Source organism: Vulpes vulpes, chromosome 1, assembly GCF_048418805.1.
Source record: "Vulpes vulpes isolate BD-2025 chromosome 1, VulVul3, whole genome shotgun sequence".
In the NCBI taxonomy this organism is placed as follows: Eukaryota; Metazoa; Chordata; class Mammalia; order Carnivora; family Canidae; genus Vulpes; species Vulpes vulpes.
This window is the reverse complement of record NC_132780.1, coordinates 172,770,069-172,791,269: the sequence shown is the minus strand read 5'-3', so window position 1 is coordinate 172,791,269 and position 21,201 is coordinate 172,770,069. Positions and strand designations below refer to the sequence as shown.

Below are 21,201 nucleotides of genomic sequence, written 5' to 3'. Positions count from 1 at the left end.
ACCCATGACAGAAGGATGTCCATTAATGGAATACCCTCCCGTGCATAGCACCAGCGACATGCTTAGTACATCAGAGACAGACTATGGCTTCCCATACTTCACAGTGCCGTACTTAAATAACTACATGTAATTTCACACTATTTTAGGATTGACCGTGAATCTACTCCAATTTAATTTTGAAAAGAAATGACTCACAGACTATATTATTTTGACCATTACTGGAAACATGTTACTTGCTCCAAACCTCTTAACTAATAGCAATATATGTGACATGACATTACTTTTGGACTGCTGGAGAATCACTATTCTACACTATTTCCTTATTTCATGAAAATTGTCTAACTTATCTGCATAATGCTGTTCATAATGTCCTCTTATCCTCTTAATGTCTGTGGGATCTATTCTGCCTTTCATTCCTAACACTGAAAATTTATGTCATCTCCTTCTTTCTTTGATTAGTCTGGCTAATAATATTGTCCTTGATCAATTTCTTTTTTTTTTTTAACAGCTCTTGGTTTCACTGATTTATCTATTATTTATTTGTTTTTTCACTGATTTTTACTCTTTTTATTTTTTCCTTCTTTCTCCTCATGCTGAATTTCATTTGTTCTTTTTCTAGCTTTTTAAGATTGAAACTTATATAGTTACTTTTAGGTCTTTCTACATTCTGACTACAAGCATTTGCATCCTCTAAATTTCCTTCTAATCACTTCTTTATCTGCATCCTACAAATTTTGATATGTTGCGTTTTCATTATCATTCACTTCCAAAGTAAATTTTCCCATGGGAAAGTTAGGCCCATGGATTATTTAGAATGTGTTGTTCAGTTATCAAATATTTAGGGATTCACAGGTATCTGTTATTTATTTTTAGTTGATTTCCACAGTAGTAAGAGAATATAGTTTGCATGATTGTAATTCTTTTAAGTTTATGAGACTAGTTTTGTGGCCCGAACTGTAGTCTATCCTGGTGAATGTTCCATATGTTCTTGAAAAGAATATATCCTACCATTGTTGGGTGGAGTTCTTTATAAATGTCAATTAGGTCAAATGTTTATATGGTTATTTCAGGCCATCCATACTCTACTGATTTTCTATCTACCTGTTCTGTCAATTACTAGGAATGTTGAAATCCTCAAATATAATTGTAGATGCGTCTATTTCTCCTTTTAAAGCTCTTAGTTTTTATTTTAGCTTATTTTGAAGCTCTGTTCCTGGGTATATAAACATGTAGGATTGTTACATATGCTTGATGAAGTTTTATCATTATGAAATGTGCCTCTTTATCCCTACTAATATTCCTTACTCTGAAGTCTACTTTGTATGATGTTAATATTGCCAATGGAGCTCTTTTTATCAGCTTTATTAAGATATAATTTACATATAATAAAATTCACTAATTTTAAGCGTAGAGATTGATAAGTTCTGAGAATATATGGGGTTGTGTAATCATCATCACTGTTATGATGTAGAACATTTGCATCACTCCCACAAGTTACCTTCTGTCCCTTTGTGTTCAGTCTCTTCCCTCCACCCCTGACATCTGATATGCTTTCTTACTCTATAGTTTATCCTTTTTTCAAAATATTATATAAATGGGATCACAACATGTAGCATTCGGTGTGTGGGCTTCTTTGATTTAGCATAACGCATTTTCATCCACTGTTGTTAGTTTGTTCTTTGTTATTGCTTAGTAGCGTTCCATTGTGTGAACAGACCACATTTTGTTTACCCCTTGCCAGTAGAAGAGCAGTTGGGTTTCTTTCAATTTGGGGCCATTCAAATTTGGGTGCATTTTTTTAAAAATGGAAATGTCTCTTTATTTCACTTAGATAAATATCTAGGTTTTCTACTGCTAGATCACGGTAAGAACAGTATCTGACACCAAGGAATGGCTATCTTTGTTTACCCATCCCACTTTTCTTTACTCATCCCACTTTTTTTTTAATTTTTATTTATTTATGATAGTCCCAGAGAGAGAGAGAGAGAGGCAGAGACACAGGCAGAGGGAGAAGCAGGCTCCATGCACCAGGAGCCCGATGTGGGATTCGATCCCGGGTCTCCAGGATCATGCCCTGGGCCAAAGGCAGGCGCCAAACCGCCGCACCACCCAGGGATCCCTACTCATCCCACTTTTAATTAATGCTAGAATCAGTCCCCAAAGTTAGAAAATCATGACTTCATAACGAACACTCTAACAGGTAAAAGCAGTACACCACAAAACCTCGATACCTATAGGCAGACATTTTAAGCCCTTAAGGTCCAATAGAGGCCACCTGTAGCCAGAAAAGAAATGTCAAGAAAATTCCCAGCTTAAGTTCTGATCTTGATTCTACTCTGAGAAGGTAAAAGTTTTTCAAGATTACAAGAAGGAAGTCTTTGAAAAGGTGAACACGTGAAACTCTTAACCCTGTTTAGAAATTCATGTATGCAACTGAAATATACCCAAGACATTCAAACATTATATTTAATTGGTAGACGTTACTTTTCGGAGACACAAAGAGCTTTCCCTACACACCCAAATAATCGCTGTGAATATAATCTGGGCCTTGACTGATTGATGGCTTTGTTCATTAGTCGCGCTTGCAGCCGACCTCTGCATCCATTTAAGATCAAAGTGGCTAGAATTACCTGCCCACCCCGGCTTCCAAGCGTAACTGAAACAAGCAGAGGAGCTCCAAGGCCTCGCGGAGGAGGCACAGGTAACGGCGAGGTTGGCCCGAGGGGCCTGACGTTTAGATGGCCCTGCCCTTCCCGGCCGAGGAGCGAGCGCTGCGCTTTGCCGGGCCGCGCGACGACGCCCTGGGCGCCCCGGGCCTTCCCCGCGGCACCGACGAGCCCCGGGCAGCGGCGCTCCGACGCCCCCGCCGCCCTGCGCGGAGCCCGCGGCAGCCGGGCAGGTGTGCTTGGTGCGCGCGCGCACTGAGCGCCGGGTGCGGGTCTCGCCGGCGGAGGGGGGTTGGCTGGTGGGCGTCGGCCTCCCTGCCAGCCCGCCTCCTCCTTCCCGTCTCGCGCCGGCCGGGGATGCTCGCGCGCGGCGCCCCCTTGCCTGTAAGCGGGCGGTCCCCGGGGCGGGGGGGGGGGGGGGGCGCGTGTGAGTAGCTGGGAGGGGGCCGCGAGGCGCTCGGCGGAGAGCTCGCCCGGGTTAGTCCGCCGCCGTCACCTGACTCGTCGGAGCAGCCACAGCTGAGGTGGGGGCGGGGATGGGAACGCGGCGCGGATCGCTAGAGGGACGCGGCAGCGCTGGCGGAGGCGGCGGCGGCGGCGGCGGCGGCGGCGGGCGGGCACAGGCTCCTGCGCTCACGAGCGGCGGGCGCAGGGACCCGGAGCTGCGGGCGGGGGGGCCGGGCTGGGGCTGGAGGCATCTCGCCCCGGGGCACCGGGTCCGCGCGCGGCCGCACACACCCACCGGCGCGGCTTCCTTCGGCGGCCGGGCTCCGCGCATCCTGCGGCGGGCGGCGCCGCTCCTGGGGCGGGGTGAGTACCCGCGGCCCCGGCTCGGCCCCCTCCCCCGCGCCGGGCGGCGCGCGGATCCGGAGAGGATAATCCTAGGGCGCCGGGAAGGGCAGCGGCCGGTGACAGCTCCGCGGCGCGCTCGGGTGCGGGCGGGGGGCTGGGCCGGGCTGTCAGCCCCGGGAAGGGCGAGGCGCCCGGAGGCTCGGGCGCCTCCGCAGAGCCCCCGGGGCGGCCCCTGCGGCGGGATTGGGGGCGCGGGGAGGGGAGTCGGGCGGAGGGCCTCGGCGCGGCGAGGCAGGAAGGGGAGGCGAGGGCATAACATGGCGCAATGCTAGGCTAATCTCCGCCGCGCCCGGGGGAGGACGAGCCCACGGCCGCAGCCGCGCGAGGAGGAGGACGAGGGAGACGGTGGGGCTCGGGCATCCGATTCCCACCCCGGAGCCTGCGGGCCGCTAGGAAGGAACGCGGCGGCGGGCGCGCGAGAGGTGGGCCCCCGGTGGGCGCGGCGCGCGGGGAATAGCCCGGACGCACCGCGGGATCCGGCTGCAAGCGAAGTGCCGACTGCCCGGGGGTGGGGGCGGGGGCGGGGGCGGGGGCGGCTGGGCGCGTGGGACCTCCGGGACGGGGTCACGAGCCTGGGGCCCTGACGGACCTGCTCTTGCGGAAGACCCCCCAGGTCGCGTCCCACCAGCGGGGCTTGGCGCGCCCCGGCTCCTAGAGGTGGTACAGGGCGGGGACGCAGGGGAAGGGAGCCGCCGTGCGGCTGGAGGAGGCAAGGCCGGGGTCCTCGGGGCGCAGGGGCTGCGGGGGTAAAGCAGGACCATCTCCCCTTCTTTTCCCGCAGAAGAGGAGGTGGTAGACGTGGCCGGAGAAGATGTCGGGCCAAACGCTCACGGATCGGATCGCCGCCGCTCAGTACAGCGTGACAGGCTCCGCTGTTGCGAGAGCGGTCTGCAAAGCCACCACTCATGAAGTGATGGGCCCCAAGAAAAAGCACCTGGACTGTAAGCATCTTTTTATATAAGTGGGACATGCGCACGGCAGAGGCGCCCTGGATGCCGGCGTGCGGCCTGGGCTTGCTGTCGATAATGCTGCAGCTTGCAGAACTCCCAGCTGGGCTGCCCCTGAGCTGGAAATCTCCAGACCTGGAGGTGTTGCCTGGGGTCAACCCCGAAACCTTGTGTATGAGCCATTTTTTTTTCCTCCTGTTGACCTCTAAGGTCTTGGTGGAGGAAAAAAAAAAAATGTTTTAATGTTATAAAATACTGAGAACATGTACATTCTGGATTAGGCACTTCTCACTTTTTTTTTTTTTTTTTTTTTTTTGCTCCTCACCCCATCCCTTTGTCGAGGTTACAGGAAATTAGAGGTTATACAGTCATACACCCCCGCCCCCCCCCAAAAAAAAGAATGAGAAAGATGAAATCATAAAAGGTCAAACTTGTCACCCTAGTTTTCCAAATGCATTTTTGGATAGTTTTAAAATAGTGTTTTCTTTTTCAGTGTGGCTGCTGAGATTTCATGTGTGAGTGTGGGTGTGTGAGTGTATGTTGTATGTAACCACAACAAACTAAAATAAATTCAAGCTATTGAGTGAGGAAATGGGACTTCAGAGATCATGGCGATTTCATTTTACACATCCTGGCACACTTCTTTGTCCCTTTCTCAGAAACTGCTGGGCAGAGTGACTATGCTGTGGTCACAAAATGGATGTGCTTTCTCAGCATTCGAGATGGTGCACTTTTACAAGAAAATATTTCATTCATGATGCTTTTTCTTTTTATTGGTTATTTGATGGAAAAGGGCTTTATTCCAGTTTGGAATCTATGTATTTCTGATGTAAATTTAGCATTTGACGAACATAGTAAATATTTTGTTGTTGAAGGAGAAATAGGGACTTAGAGAAAGGCTTTCCCTGGCTTTAGGTAGTGAGGTTCTTTATAGGGAAGGCTACATCAGAGTATGTTCCATAGCTGCTATGCAGTCTTTTTTGGCCTGGTTAGCATCTTTGTTTTATGATGTCTGTTGGTAAAGATCAGTGTTGGCATAAGAGACACAAAGTGTAGGGCACCTGGGTGGCTCAGTGGTTGAGCCTTTGGCTCAGGTAGTGATCCTGGGGTCTTGGGATCCAGTCCTGCATCAGGCTCCCCTGAGGGAGCCTGCTTCTCCCTCTTCCTATGTCTTTGCCTGTGTGTGTGTCTCTCATGAATAAATAAATAAAAGCTTAAAAAAAAAAAAAAGGTACACAAAGTATAGCCATACCTATTCCCCATCTGACTTCCCTTGCCCGTTTTCTGGGTTTCTTTTGCTCTGGGTCTTCCCCCATGTGCAGCTGAGAAAATGGCACTAGTGTTAGAATTGACTTTAGTCCTATTGTCTGTGCAAGCACAGCTTGATGAAGCTTACAGCTGGACATTGTAAGGCTTATCCAGCCTTGTGAGGCTGTTGTGCCATAAAATTGAATAATTTTGCTTCTAGACGCTTGTCTGAGGGGAAAATACCATTACTCCTTTCCTGAGGGAATTTTTAACAAAATTTGTTGATTATGGTATCGTGGGTTATATATGCAGTACAGGATGGAAGAGGCCATCAAGGCCAGGGCACCTAACAGAAGTGGAAATTATAAATTCATGACCAGCTCATTTTGCTGCAGCATGCTGAATCATTTAGCCATCTTTCCATCAGTTTCCCCAACTCTGGAAAGATGACTCATGTCTTAAAGGTATGTGTTAGTCTAGCAAATGCTTTTAATAAAAAAGCTATAGGTTATGGATTTGCTAAATGCTATGAAAATGGTATATCAACATATCGATACATTTCATAGAACATTCACAGGTTTGAGCATTTCATTAAAACATCATTCAGATAAAGACTCACTCTTCCATATCTAAATATTTAGTCGCCTTAATATTTTAGATCTGGATGGTCTTTTAAAAATTTTCAAGGTGGGAGGTTTTCCAGGATCTCCAGCATGATTTAGTGAGTGGGGTGATTTTGAAGATGTGGAACATAAGGGGGAGATTCTGTGTTTAGAAAGCAGATGAAGCAGGAATTGGTATTGAATTATTAATGTGAATAAAAAATCATAACGGCTAAACATTTATTGAGCAGTTACTATATGCCAGGCACTGGGCTTTTACATTATTAATTTATTGCTGCTTAACAGGTTCAGGGAAGGTAATTAACTTTCACAGCTTTTAACCACTGCACTTACCTGTTGTCTGGTTTTTATTTAGTAATATTTTCTATTGGGTGTGGAAAAAAAGAACAGTATTAGCCTGAATGGTTTAATCTCCAAAATACTCATCCTGTGTGTATGGCTTTGTGTGAAATCAAGCAACACAACCCATGATCTTATTGCAATCTCTGTAATATACATGGAGAATTTTTAATTTGGTCACTTAAAAAAATGAGCAAGAGACAAGCACTTTTCAGTATTAGTTTTTCTTTTTAACATTTTACTTTCTGAATAAGTAATAAAATAAATTAACTGCATTTAAAACCAACCTTAGGGCAGAATTTGGAAAGACAGCTATTTGCATTACTGATGTGTCCTATTTTAAGAAAAAAAATTATATGGAAAATTTGAAAATACAAATATTGTTGTATTTATATGTGTCGTAAGAGGGCATCTTTGCTTGGAATTCCTTGTGAAGTTCTTTTAAATAACAGTAGACTAACTTAGTAATTTATTCACAGGTTTTCAGTAACACACCAGTTATAAAAGTGAATCATACCTATTATTAGAACATGCAGACACATAACTAAGTTTCCCTATAGGCACTGAAGCATTCTTAAGTAATGTTTTAGTTTTAAAAGTATTAAATAGTACTTGAGAGGAAAAGAGCACAATGTAGAGTTGGGGATTTGAGACAAAAAAATTTAAACTTTTAATTTGATTGGTGTATAACTTTTTAGTTTGGAATTTACGTTGGAAGATTATAAGATTTGAGTTTATGGTTTTGTGATTTTTCAGATATTGAGTTAACTGAATGGGCTTCTAATATTACTTATCTAAAGTACTGGTTTAAAAGATAATTCTTTTTCTTTGTAGGTTGATAGACAAGGAATATTACTTAATTCTTGGGATTTATGAAATTATGCTTAATGATATATGATTTAAATGTTTACAGGAATGATTTGGTAACATCTGGGGACAGAATTAAATGCGGTGAAAAGGTAGAGATAAACTCCAGACATACAGTCTCAGATTTTTTTTCCCCTTTTTTTCAATAACAGTAAGTTTCTTAGAGGAAAAATATATTCAGAAAAGCTTTACCACAATCGCCAGTTATATATTAAATTTAAAATAAAATAGAATATTTTTAATATTCTAAATGATTATATATCTTAAGGTACTTTTGGATTATGTAAAACTTTTATTCCATACTCTGCTATAATAATGTTGCTGCTAGCACATGAAAATTAATAAACACCTGACCAAAGTTAATTTGACATTAATTTTTCTGGGCCACCTGCACATCCATGTTCCTTTTCCCTGTAACTTTGTGTACCTATTTGGTAACACATAAAACATCCAGGATTCAGCAAGTATTTACCTTGGTTACAACTATCGTACATTTCAGTTGCTTTTCCTTTTCTGTTTTGTAGTTGATGGCCTAAAGGATAGCCCAAGTCAAATAAAGGGGTAAGATCCAGTAAGGAACCTAATATCTACCCAAGTGCTGTGTCACAGTTACAGAGCAACCAAAAAATAGCGTCAATCCAATGTAATACCTGTAGGGAGAAACTTGGAAAGTTAGACAGCTCTAGTATAGGATTCGCTTCTGTTAATAGCTTTTACCAACAATTTCTATATATGCTATGTTGTTAAACTAAAACATCTTTAACATTATCAAAATTCAGACAGACATTACTGTTAATATCACACCAAACCTCATGAAAAGCCAAATTAGTTCTCAGTAATGCAATTTTTCCCCATTCTAAATCTCTTGAGGGTTTTTAATAATGAACTTACGCCACATAATAAGCAAATGATTCAAGTTCTAAATCACATTTTGAGAGATACTGACTGGCATTTTATAAATGATTCCTATCCTCCCAAATTAAGAAAAAGTAAGATTTAGGGCACCTGAGTGGCTCAGTTGGTTGGGCAAAACTCTTGGTTTCAGCTCAGGTTGTGAACTCAGGGCAGTGAGATTGAGCCTGATGTCAGTCAGGCTCCACACTCAGCAGGGAGTCAGCTCGACATTCTCTCTCTCTCTGCCCCTCCCCCGGTTCACTTGCTCTCTAAATAAATAAATAAATAAATAAATAAATAAATAAATAAATCTTTAAAAAATAAGATTCTATTTCTCATTAGAAATATTATGGTAAAAGAAATGGGAGATATGGTCTCTGTTTTGACTCAAGGCAAATATTGGCAAGTTACCACAAAATTCCTGCTGCTTTAATTTTATTCATAAAGTACCTGCAAATAAGACATTTTATAAACAGAATGAAAATTTAACCCTAAATTTAAATAAATTAGTTAATTAAAATAAATATATTGGCTATAACTAAGCTTGCTTAGGATAAATAAAATATATTTTGATTTATAGAAATGCAGTTTGCACACTAATTCAGTTGATACCATATCTATATTTGTGATAACTTAATAAAGCTTTCTATATTACACAGATCCAGAAAGCAGGCAAAGATTATTAAATAAAATTAATTGGATCAATGTATAAAAGTTTGCTGACCACTGGAGTAAATTTCAACATAAGAAGTGTGCTAATTTGTTGTAAATACATTTTGCTTTTATTCTAGTTCTCATTTCACTATTTGTTATCAACTAAATATACCCTCTCATTTTTCTATACCAAGGCATGCTCTGTTCTTCTTATTGATTTCACTAGAAGACTGAGCCCAAGCATGGAGATAGAGATAATATTTTTTAGGCAGTTTAGAAGAGCTGGGGGAAATACACTTTTGAAAAAGCATTCGAGTAGATGATCACTGATTGATAACAGCAAATCTTTAAGGGGTCCAGTCTGTATGGTCCTATGACGTTCCCAGATGACACTCAGCATAATAGGAGGTGGGGCAGAGAGATCCTGTGAGGTTCAGGGGTTGGCAGGAGCAGATGAAGCAGAAGAGTGGCAAAGAGTCTCAGGTAAATAGCAGGGAGCATGCTTTAGAAATGACTTAAAATAATTAAACAGGCTTTATATCAGCTAGTGGAACAATAAGGATTTTTTTTCTGGATCTTTTTACTTCCATATTTTCAGGGATATCTTTTTATGTGGTATAATGTTAATTCTGTTTGGTTCACTTTAGATATTGGTGATAAGTGTGGATAGCATATACTTTCTTAGAACTAGTATAAAATTGGTAATTCAAATCAATTTTTTACAGGTTGTAAAAATTGAATATATGGAAAAAATATAAAACTATGTGGGTAAATTCATATCTCAGTTGCTATATTAGCTTATAGCATTTTAGATTAAAATCTTTATTTTTGGTACATTGCCATATGAGTTTTAATGTTTAATAAATGGCTGCTGAAGTCTTACTTGTAATTTAATCTGTGCACTTAGTTGCTATGGATCCATCTCTTAGCTTTTCACAAATAAATACCCTTTAAATATCTTACCTCCTCTTTTCAGATTGATTGATGCTGGGATAGGGTGTTCTTGGAGCTTATCTAGGTTTCAATAACTTGGTAAAGAAGGTCAGAAGTGACATATAACCCTCTTCCCTGAGGACCTAGGATGCTTTTCTTACAGAGTTGTATTTTAAGTGACTCAACTCCTGAGCCAGTTGCTACTGACTGAGCCTTTAAATATAATCATAGTTCAGTTAAATAATTTGAAAAGTCGCATTTAAAAAAAAAAAAGAAAAGTCACATTTCTTGCCACATTCTTCAGTTCTGCCTTGTTGGCAGTTTTTTCTCTTTATAGAGAAACATTGCTTATAAAGGGAAATGTTGGCTGTCTGTTTTTTCTTAGGTGTTTATGTAATGTGCTCTATGTTTTGTTCCTTGTAAAGGGGAGAATAGTAGAATGGCATACCCAGTGTCAATTGCATGATGACCTATGGGACATGATGGAGTCTTCCTAGTAGCAGCTGGGTGAAAGAACAAGCCAGAGAGAGAATTGTGCCCTGAAGCCCACAGCCTTATTACAACTGGGTTCTTGCTCATTATTTGTTCCAAATGTGTGAGGGTCTGCACATATATATATATATAAACTTCCTCTATTATACATCTTTAAGAAGGATCTAATGTTTCCCAAAGAATTTTGTGATATGCCACTCCTGGTTTCTCAAGAAAGAGAGAAGATGCATCTTTGCTTCTTGTGGTTTTGCTTTTTGGCCTGATCATTATTCTCCCAGGGTTAGCACTTTTATTTTAAATTATAACTCTGTTCCTTTCTATATCAGTTATTTTGTCATCTGTATTTTAATCTCTTCTCTCTTTCTTATAACCATTTGCAAGTATCTCCATTTAAAACAAAGCCACCTATACATAACTCTCCTTGGACTCTATGACCTCTTCAGCAACCAACCTGTTGTCCCTTGTTTTTCTTTCAGACCCAAGCTTATTGAGACAGAAGTTCACCACCCAAAGAAAACAAACACAAGTCTACCCTTCTTTGGATATTCTGTGTCTTTGGCTTAATATGTGCATGAAATAATAGGATTGCTATTAGGTGCCAAGCATTGTCAACCCAACTGGCCAAATCCAGTACTTTAAGAGTTATCCCTCATCTCTCATATCCAGTGAGCGCTCAGTTGTTAAAAACTCTGAAATCTCCTTCTTAATTATTTATGCTTTGCTTTAGATCAGTGATGACCTCATTTGTGGGTTTTTTTTGTTGTTTGTTTTTTTCGGTTTTTGTTTTGTTTTGTTTTTAAAGATTTTATTTGGAAGAGAATGCGTACACAAGTAGGATGGAGAGGAGTGGCAGAGAGAGAGAGAGAGAGAGAGAGAGAGAGACAGAAACAGAGAGAGAAAAGGAGGCTCCCCACTGAGCAGGTAGCTGGATGTAAGGCTCAATTCCAGGACCCTGGTATCATGACCTGAGCCGAAGACAGACACTCAGTCGACTGAGCCACCCAGATGCCCCATAATAAACCTCATTTGTAAAATTACTGCTATTACCGTTACTGCTATTACCACCACTGTAACAACAGATATGTTCATTAGCGATTTGCCCTTACACTTCTCCATGCACGTTTCTTGCTTCCTGCTTTCAGTTGCTTCAGTCTTTACATTAATTCCAGCCTTCTCTGTCTATAGTTTGGAAGCTTAAAACAGATACTATTTCTGTTTTTTTAGTGATCACTTTTAAAAATTTAATCTGCCTACTTAAATTCTAAAGTAGAACAGTATCTTTTTATTTCCTCCCAAAGAAAAGAAACTTAGAAACTACTCCATTCACCCACTTCTTTCTTACATGCTATGTTGTCTAGTATTTTAATTCTAACATAATCTTAACCCCCCAAACTAGACGTTGTTCGATACAGGCAATGTTTATGTCAGTAAATCCTCCTCAACTTCTTTTTTCACTTTCATTTCTTCATTATGCCTAGGGTTTTCCTGAACTGTATCCATTTGAAGCTCCTTCAGTGAGGCTCTTTAGTTGTCAACTTTGACTTTGTCTAAAAAAAAGCTTTGTTGTGCATATTTTTGAAGAAGAATTTATATACACAAATCTAGATTGACAATTATTTTTTCTTTGAAGATAATTTCACTCTTTTGGCTTCTGTTGTTCCTTTTAAGACTTTATCTGTGAGTCTGCCTGCCTTTAGGTAATACTATTTTGTGACAGCTTTTGTAATCTTGTTTGTTTTGTCCTTCTGTAGTATATGAGTGTGTAGATGTAGCTTCCTGATTTTTTTGATTTTAATTTCAGTATAGTTATTATACTAGTGTTATATTAGTTTCACATGTACAAGATAGTGGTTCAACACTTGTAGACATTACTCAATGCTCATCATAAGTGTACTGTTAACCCTCTTCATCTATTTCATGCATCCCCTACACCCATCTCCCCTCTGGTAACCACCAGTTTCTTCTCTATAGTTAAAAGCCTATTTTTTGGTTTGTCTTTTATGTTGTTGTTCTTTGTTTTGTTTCTTAAATTCCATATATAAGTGAAATCATATGATATTTGTCTTTCTCTGACTGACTTATTTAGCATTATACCCTCTATATCCATCCATGCATGTTGTTGCAAATGGCAAGATTTTTGTTATTTTTTATGGCTGAGTAATTCCATTGTGTGTATATATACCACATCTTCTTTTCATTCATCTATCAGTAGATACTTGGGCAATGTCCATAATTTGGCTATTGTAAATAATGCTGCAGTAAACATAGGGGTGCATATGTCTTTTGAATTAGTGTTTTCATATTCTTTGAATAATTACCCAGTAGTGGAATTACTAGATGATATGGTAGTTTACTTTTTATTTTTAGGGAATGTCCATATTGTTTTGTATAGTGACTATACCAGTTTATATTCCCACCAACAGTGCAAGAGAGTTCCTTTTTCTCTACATCCTCACCAACACTTATTGTTTCTTGTGTTTGGGGGCTTTAGTTGTTCTGACAGGCGTGAGGTGATATCCACTATGGTTTTGATTTGCATTTCCCTAAAGATAAGTGATGTTGAGCATCTTCTCACATATTTATTGGCCATCTGTATGTCTTCTTTAGAGAAATACCTGTTCATGTCTCTATTTCTTTAATTGGATTATTGGTCTTTTTTAGTGTTATGTAAATTCTTTATGTATTTGGATACTAACCTTTTACTGGATATGTCATTTCCAAATATCTGCTCCCTTGCAGTAGGTTGTCTTTTAGTTTTGTTGTTTCCTTCACTGTGCAGAAGCTTTTTATTTTGATGTTCCAGTGGTTTATTTTTGCTTTTGTTTCCTTTGCCTCAGGAGACACATTTAGAAAAATTTCACTATGATTGATGGATGTCAGAGAAATTACTACCCATACTTTCTTCTAGGATTTTTATGACCTCATGTCTCACATTTAGGTCTATTAATCCATTTTGAATTTATTTTTAGTGTATGGTGTAAGATAGCTTCATTCTTTTGCATGTAGCAGTCCAGTGTTCCCAACACCATTTTTTGAAGAGCCTGTCGTTTTCTTATTGCATATTCTTGCCTCCTTTGTTGATTAATTGGCGATATATTTGTGGGTTTATTTCTGGTTGATTCTGTTCCATTGATCTATGTGTCTGTTTTTGTACCTGTACCATACTGTTTAATTACTACAGCTTTGTAATATATCTCCATATCTGGGTTGTGATACCTTCAGTTTTATACTTGTTTTTCAAGATGCTTTGGCTATTTGGGTTTTTTTTTTAAATGGATCTATATATATTTTAGGATTGTTTGTTCTAGTTCTGTGAAAAATCCTGTTGGTATTTTGATAGGGATTACATTAAATCTATAGATTTCTCTGGGTAGTACAGAAATTTTAACAGTATTCTTCAAATCCATGAGCATAGAATGTCTTTCTAGTGCTTTGTGTCATCTTGAATTTCTTTCATCAGCATTTAATAGTTTTCAGAGTACAGGTCTTTTACTTCCTTGGTTAAGTTTATTTCTAGGCACTTAATTATTTATATAATTGCAAATGGAATTATTTTCTTAATTTCTCTTTCTGCTACTTCATTATTACTGCATAGAAATACAATAGATTTCAATATATTGATTTTGTATCCTATGACCTTACTTAATTCATTTATCAGTTCTAGTAGTTTTTTTATGAAGTTTTTAGGGTTTTCTATATATAGTATCATGTCATCTTAAACTAGTGAAAGTTTTACTTCTTCCTTGCTGATTTGGATGCTCTTATTGATTATTGCAGCTGGGACTTTCAGTACTATGCTAAATAAAGTGGTAAGAGTGGGCATGATCTTGTTCCTGATCGTAGGGGTAAAGTTCTCCATTTTTCGCCATTGAATATATTAGCTGTGACTTTCATATATGGCCTTTATTATGTTGAGGTAAGTTCTCTCTAAAACTGCTTTGTTGAGAATTTTTATCATGAATGGATGCTGTACTTTGTCAAAGGCTTTTTTTGCATCTATTGAAATAATCATATGGTTTTTATACTTTTTGATGTGATATATCATATTTATTGATTTGTGAATATTGAACCACCTTTGCATCCCAGGAACAAATCCCACTTGATTGTAGTGAATGACTTTTTAATGTATTGTTAGACTTGGATTGGTAATATTTTGTTGAGGATTTTTGCATCTGTGTTCATCAGAGATACAGGCCTATAATTCTTTTCATTAGTAGTGTTTTTATCTGGTTTTCATATGAGAGTAATGCTGGCCTCATAGAATGAATTTGGAAGCTTTCCTTCCTCTTAGATATAGCTTTCTTTTTTTTATCTTCTTTGGGACTTGTTGGGTTCCCTGAATCTGAAAATTCATTTCTTTTATCAGAGCTGGGAAATTCTCAGTCTGTCTTATTACTGATTGTGGCCTACACCCATTTTCTTTTTTGTTGCCTTCAAATATGATTATATATACACTAAACTTTCAGATCATATCCTTGTATTTCTAAATATACTCTTTGTCATTTCAGATGCTTTATTCACTGTTTAGCATGCTTTGTTTTCCAGATATGTTCTAGTTAATTCTCTCTTCAGCTATGTCTTTTCTGCTTTTACTCATCCTTAGTTTTTAATTTCATTCCCTAATATTTTTCATTTTTGAAGTTTTTCAGATTTGATCTTTTTTGGGGATGACCTATTTCTTACATTTTTTAGTTCCTCTTTTGTTTCTTCACCATTTGAAACACAACTCATTTCACGTTCTGTATTTCATAGATCCATTACATGAACCTCTGTGTTTGCTATGATCTTTGCCTGACCCTCAATCCTGAAATGTTTCCTCGTGTGTTTGTCATTTTGGACTTCATCTGAGGTAGTCCTGAAAACTGAGGATAACTTAGAGAGACTTGTATTTGCTTCTATCAGATCCCACAAGTGCTACTGTCCTGGGGGCACCTTAAGTTGATTTCTGCTATTGGAGTTTCCCATCTAGGGCAGGTCTAGGTCCATAATTACAAAGTCTGAAAAGCTCAGAAGACCAGAATCCTTTTTTGTAAATCACTTGGTAGCAAAATCCGTACTACATACCATGAAAGTTTGTATGTTGAACTATAGAAATATTGTTGTATCATAGAATGCTGTCCAGATTAGACTGGGGTGTTACTTAATGTATGGAGTATTTACCATATTACTTTTGTAAAATCTGGAGTCATTAATTCTGAAACACATATGGCTCTGAAAGTCTTGAATAGAAGAGTATTAATTTGTAGCCTAGTATGAGTCACAAACTTGTGCAGGGGGATTTCTATGATTACAAAAGCCCTAAAGATTTCTTTTCTTCCCCTTCATTTCCCCAAAACCTAGACTAAGTGGGACAAGCCTTTCTGTTGACTTCCTTTGCTGCAAAGTGTTCTCTTTTGTTTTTGTTTTTTCTCCTGATTTTACAAAGGTAGTAACTCTTTGAGGGTCCCAGCTTTCTGTAAAGGTCTTTATTCCAACTTAACCACCTTGCTTAGTCTCAAAGAACTTGTTTTCTGTTCCCCATAGGGCTCTTAAAATCTAAGCCTTCCGGCCACTCAGATTAACACTTGGCCTCAAGGAGTTTTCTCTTCCGTATCACTTTACCATGTGTTTTTCTGCATCTTCTTTATGTTTTAGGCTTGAGCATCAGTTTTATTTTCTTGTGAGTTCACCCAGATAAGTGGAAGGATGCCAGTAATATTTATATAAATTATCAGATATGTTTTTTTTTCTGTATGCTAGAAATGGAAGCAACCTGCTTCCTATCCACCATTCTTTCCTCTTCTTCCACTCCCCATACACACCACAGTTCCTTTCTGAGAAACTTTGACATTCATTAGGTTCACTATCCTCTATATTACTTCTGGGCTCTTATATTTTAAAAATCTCATTTCTAAAACTTAGCTTTAGTCATTCCTTCTCAGGACATGTATCCCCGTCATATCACTCATGGGGTTGTAGTGGGATCCTGTTTAGTGGAATTTTTTTTCCTTTAGCCTGCAGTTTCATTGAGGCTGCCTTATCCCTGACACCAAACATAGCATGGCAGTATATTTGGGTAAACATTTGCTGAATGATTTTTTTTATTACAGATTTCATATTTCCCAAATTTCAGAATTTTTTTTGGTTCTTAAAAACTTTTTCTTCAAAGATTTTGCATTTACTTGCTAACCTTTCAGAAGAGCAATGAGTTAAACTTGATCCATTTTCTCTCAAGGTTTTGAAAGCCATAGAAATGTAGTATTGAAGGAAAACAAACAAAAGAAACATTACATTGCTTAATGTACATAGCTGTACATTTCCTGATAGTCTTTCAATGCTTGTATCCTCGTGACATGATAAAAATTTCACCAGGGGGTATGGTTCAGTTGGTTAAGTGTTCAACTCTTGATTTCAGCTCAGGTCTTGATCTCAGGGTTGGGGATCTGGGCCCCACATTGGGCTCCATGCTAGTTGTGGAGCCTACTTTAAAAAATTTCACTAGGGTAAAATTATGTCCTTGATATTAAAAGATTTTTTGGTTGTGGATTTAAAGCATATGCATACTTCTCTTAGTGTATATCATCAATAATTAGGTAGTAGGTGATTATTAATATTAGAGAAAATTCTTCACTAGCCTTTATTGTGTGTATATGTGTGTACCCATTTGCTTTAGTTTGTTTTGAGTTAGAGTTAGGAAGCACTGTTTTTTAGTATCTGCTTTATCACAAGTACATACATTATGACAGGTAGGTATAGTTATGGAAGAAAAACATTATTTTAAAGTAGCTATATACCCTTAATTTCCTTTAAAATGATGTTCACTATATAGATGGTGATGCTATTCACTAACATGATAGTATTACCATTAGAAACATGAGGATTTTAGAAAAGCTCTGAAGAAAGGAGACAAGCTTTAGCTAAAAATTTTGCGTTGTTTTGCCTTTGGAAAGAGAGCAATAACTGTTAGCATATTTAATTTGGCTTTTAATGACCTGTTTGTAGAAATTAGAAACTACTTTCAATATTGAGGCTTTCAGTAACTTATTTAGCACAATTTCATTATTTATTCATTTAACAAATATTTAGGTATTTACTAAATGTCAGGAATTGTTCCAGGAGGCAAGAGTACCATGGTAAACAATATAGACATAACTCTTAGCAACTTAGTATGGGAGACAGTCCTTTTACAAGTGACTCAAAAGGAATTAAGTGTTAACAGGGGAAGTGAAGACTCCAGTGGAGGTACCTTGCAGAAGTGGTGTTTAAGTCTAGACCTGAAAAATGAGTGGACTACCTAGGTGAGGTGCGACCAGGAGCTGCTGAACACTCTTATCTAAGAAGAGGTTCAGAGGGAACAAGACACATTTTAGGAATTTAAAGTAGTGAAAGGTTACTGGAAAACTGAATTTAAGAAGGCCAAGAAGGTTAAAGAAGACCTGAGTTGTGAACCAGGATCAGCTATGGAGGGCTTTCTAGGCTGGAGAGAATCTTCATTTTCACAGATGAGGAATCTAAGTTCCAAAGAGGCAAAATCATACATTCTATATTGGTTAATACTGAATAATTCTTATCTATCTTTCTTGAACAGGTGCGCTATTGGGTCATTGCCTTGTTCACCTAGTTCTGATTGCTGCATTGGTGCCAGGAAATATCTGTGTGAATCATGTAAATGTAAACATATTTAAACATAAATGCACACACACAGACACTTTAATAGTCTGAATTCGAACTCACCATAAATGCAAAACAAACCGAGGGCACTTCTGACAGAGTGAACGGTCATGAAGCAGTCCCTAATGGCACTCCAGGGCTCATCTTGCCAGCATTTCCTTTTTGTCTTTTCCCTCTTCTTGTCTGTTGCTTGGTTCTTGGGTCATGGTGCTAACACCAGAGAATGTTACCTATGCCATTAGTGATAGTGAAGACTAAAAAGATTACAGACTCATGTAACTTAGTTGAAAGTCTTCTAAAATCTGTTTCTTAAATGAGCTTTAGAGGCCATTTAGTTTGGTCTTATTATTTGGTGACATAATTTATAACATTCCTTAACTATCACCACTGAAATAATGGAGTTTTATAATCAGGCTTAACTATTAATGCAAAACAAAAGTAACCCCCCTCATCACTATATATATTAAGTATATTTAAGTATGTTTATGCCATACTTCACTGGGTTTGTTAGTCTATTAATGCCCAAGAAAAAACTTAAGTTATTAAAATTGAGGTTAAGGAAATATCCAGGTGAAGAATTTTATCTTTTCCCTGTTCTCTCCAAAACTAATTGTTTTCACATTATCATCCTCTTAGAATTCTTTTCCTTAAGATAAGTATTAAAAATATCAGAAAATACTTTATTATTTTTCCTTAAAAGCTGAAAGAGAATTTATAGCTATTTATAATAGCTTCAAACTCTACACTTTACAGATTCCCCATCATCAGATTCAGTTAGACCATGGCTTAACAAAGTTTTGTTATTTTTGTCTCCCTAACTCAATAGGATTGCAGGGTGTTCATGTTTTTATGGGCTCTTCACTAAGCATTTTAACATTTAATATTCTGTTTTTTTGCCTGCCTTGAGTGAGAATGAGTGCACCCTTGGAAGGTTCCACAGAAGGTTGATATGAGGCAATGCCAAGAAACAGGCTGAACCCACTGTTTACCACCTGCATCTCTTCATTGCTTTGTGGTCCTATACTTCCTTTTTATCCCCAACGGAGCTCATCATAGTTCCAAAGGAGTCACTTAGCTTTTAGTGATACTTTATTGCATTTTATGAAGAACTGTGTGCTGCAGTAACATTACTCTCTTTAGGGTAATGTCTGTTCTCTGTATTTCAGTGGAATACTGAAATTCTTTAGCCCTTCTATGGACTGTGCTAATCATTTCATGCAGTAATGCTGTGAATCTAAAAAGAAGTGCTTTGTAGTACAACCTGAAATCTGGCATTGTGATGCCCCCAGCTATGGTTTTCTTTTTTAAAAATTCCCCTGGCTATTCGGGGTCTTTTCTGATTCCACACAAATCTTAAAATAATTTGTTCTAACTCTCTGAAGAAAGTCCATGGTATTTTGATACGGATTGCATTAAACGTGTAAATTGCCCTGGGTAACATTGACATTTTCACAATATTAATTCTGCCAATCCATGAGCATGGAATATTTTTCCATCTCTTTGTGTCTTCCTCAATTTCTTTCAGAAGTATTCTATAGTTTTTAGGATATAGATCCTTTACCTCTTTGGTTAGGTTTATTCCTAGACAGCAAAGGTTACAGTCAACAAAACTAAAAGACAACCTACAGAATGGGAGAAGATATTTGCAAATGACGTATCAGATAAAGGGCTAGTTTCCAAGATCTGTAAAGAACTTATTAAACTCAACACCAAAGAAACAAACAGAAATCTCACAGAGGAAGACATAGACATGGCCAACATGCACATGAGAAAATGCTCCGCACCACTTGCCATCAGGGAAATACAAATCAAAACCACAATGAGATACCACCTCACACCAGTGAGAATGGGGAAAATTAACAAGGCAGGAAACCACAAATGTTGGAGAGGATGCGAAGAAAAGGGAACCCTCTTACACTGTTGGTGGGAATGTGAAATGGTGCAGCCACTCTGGAAAACTGTGGAGGTTCCTCAAAGAGTTAAAAATAGACCTGCCCTGCGACCCAGCAATTGCACTGTTGGGGATTTACCCCAAAGATACAGATGCAATGAAACGCCGGGACACCTGGACCCCGATGTTTCTAGCAGCAATGGCCACAATAGCCAAACTGTGGAAGGAGCCTCGGTGTCCATCAAAAGATGAATGGATAAAGAAGATGTGGTCTATGTATACAATGGAATATTACTCAGCCATTAGAAATGACAAATACCCACCATTTGCTTCAATGTGGATGGAACTGGAGGGTATTATGCTGAGTGAAATAAGTCAATCAGAGAAGGACAAACATTATATGTTCCATTCATTTGGTGAATATAAATAATAGTGAAAGGGAATAGAGGGAAGGGAGAAGAAATGGGTAGGAAATATCAGAAAGGGAGACAGAACATAAAGACTCCTAACTCTGGGAAACGAACTAGGGGTGGTGGAAGGGGAGGTGGGTGGGGGGTGGGGGTGAATGGGTGATGGGCACTGAGGGGGGCACTTGACGGGATGAGCACTGGGTGTTATTCTGTATGTTGGCAAATTGAACACCAATAAAAAATAAATTTATTATTAAAAAATAAATAAAAAGAAGTGCTTCCTCAGTTGAGTTCAGCATTACTTTTCAGATGGATAAAAAAGAGTATAAATTGGGCACTCAATTGGTAGGAGCATAAATTGGTGCAAATTTTTGGGACGGAAAATTGGCAATATTACTCAAAACTCTTCAAAATTGATGGCTGTAAATTTATCTCAAATAACTGGCAAAATAGGAAAAAGTATGATTTCAAAGCTGTTTGTTGCAACATTGTATGTAGGAATACAAAATTGAATACACCTAAGTACTTTATTCAAGAATGGTGGTGTATCCAAACAATATAATATTGGGCAACCTTGAAAAATGATGTTGTTAAAGTATATCTGACATGTAAAGCCAATTTATTGGATACAATCTAATTTTCTTTTTTAAAAGTACCGTGATACATATTTTAGTAGACTATATGCCAAAATGTTATCTGTGTGTTGAAGGATTTTCACTTCCTAATTTATACCCA

At 38.8% G+C, this 21,201-nt stretch overlaps 1 protein-coding gene across 32 annotated transcripts in view; it reads left to right on the top strand.

The window, feature by feature from the left end:
- Positions 1-2,513: 2,513 nt before the first annotated feature.
- SNAP91 (synaptosome associated protein 91) overlaps positions 2,514-21,201 on the top strand; it is a 140,495-nt gene continuing 121,807 nt past the window's right edge. For 12 of the 32 annotated variants that reach the window (XM_072736410.1, XM_072736366.1, XM_072736312.1 and 9 more), the window contains exons 1-2: positions 3,198-3,476; positions 4,300-4,459. In XM_072736410.1, coding sequence (XP_072592511.1) covers positions 4,330-4,459 — 130 coding nt within the window. In that variant the 5' untranslated portion in view covers positions 3,198-3,476; positions 4,300-4,329. The other 20 variants (XM_072736416.1, XM_072736371.1, XM_072736329.1 and 17 more) reach the window with 7 other exon arrangements.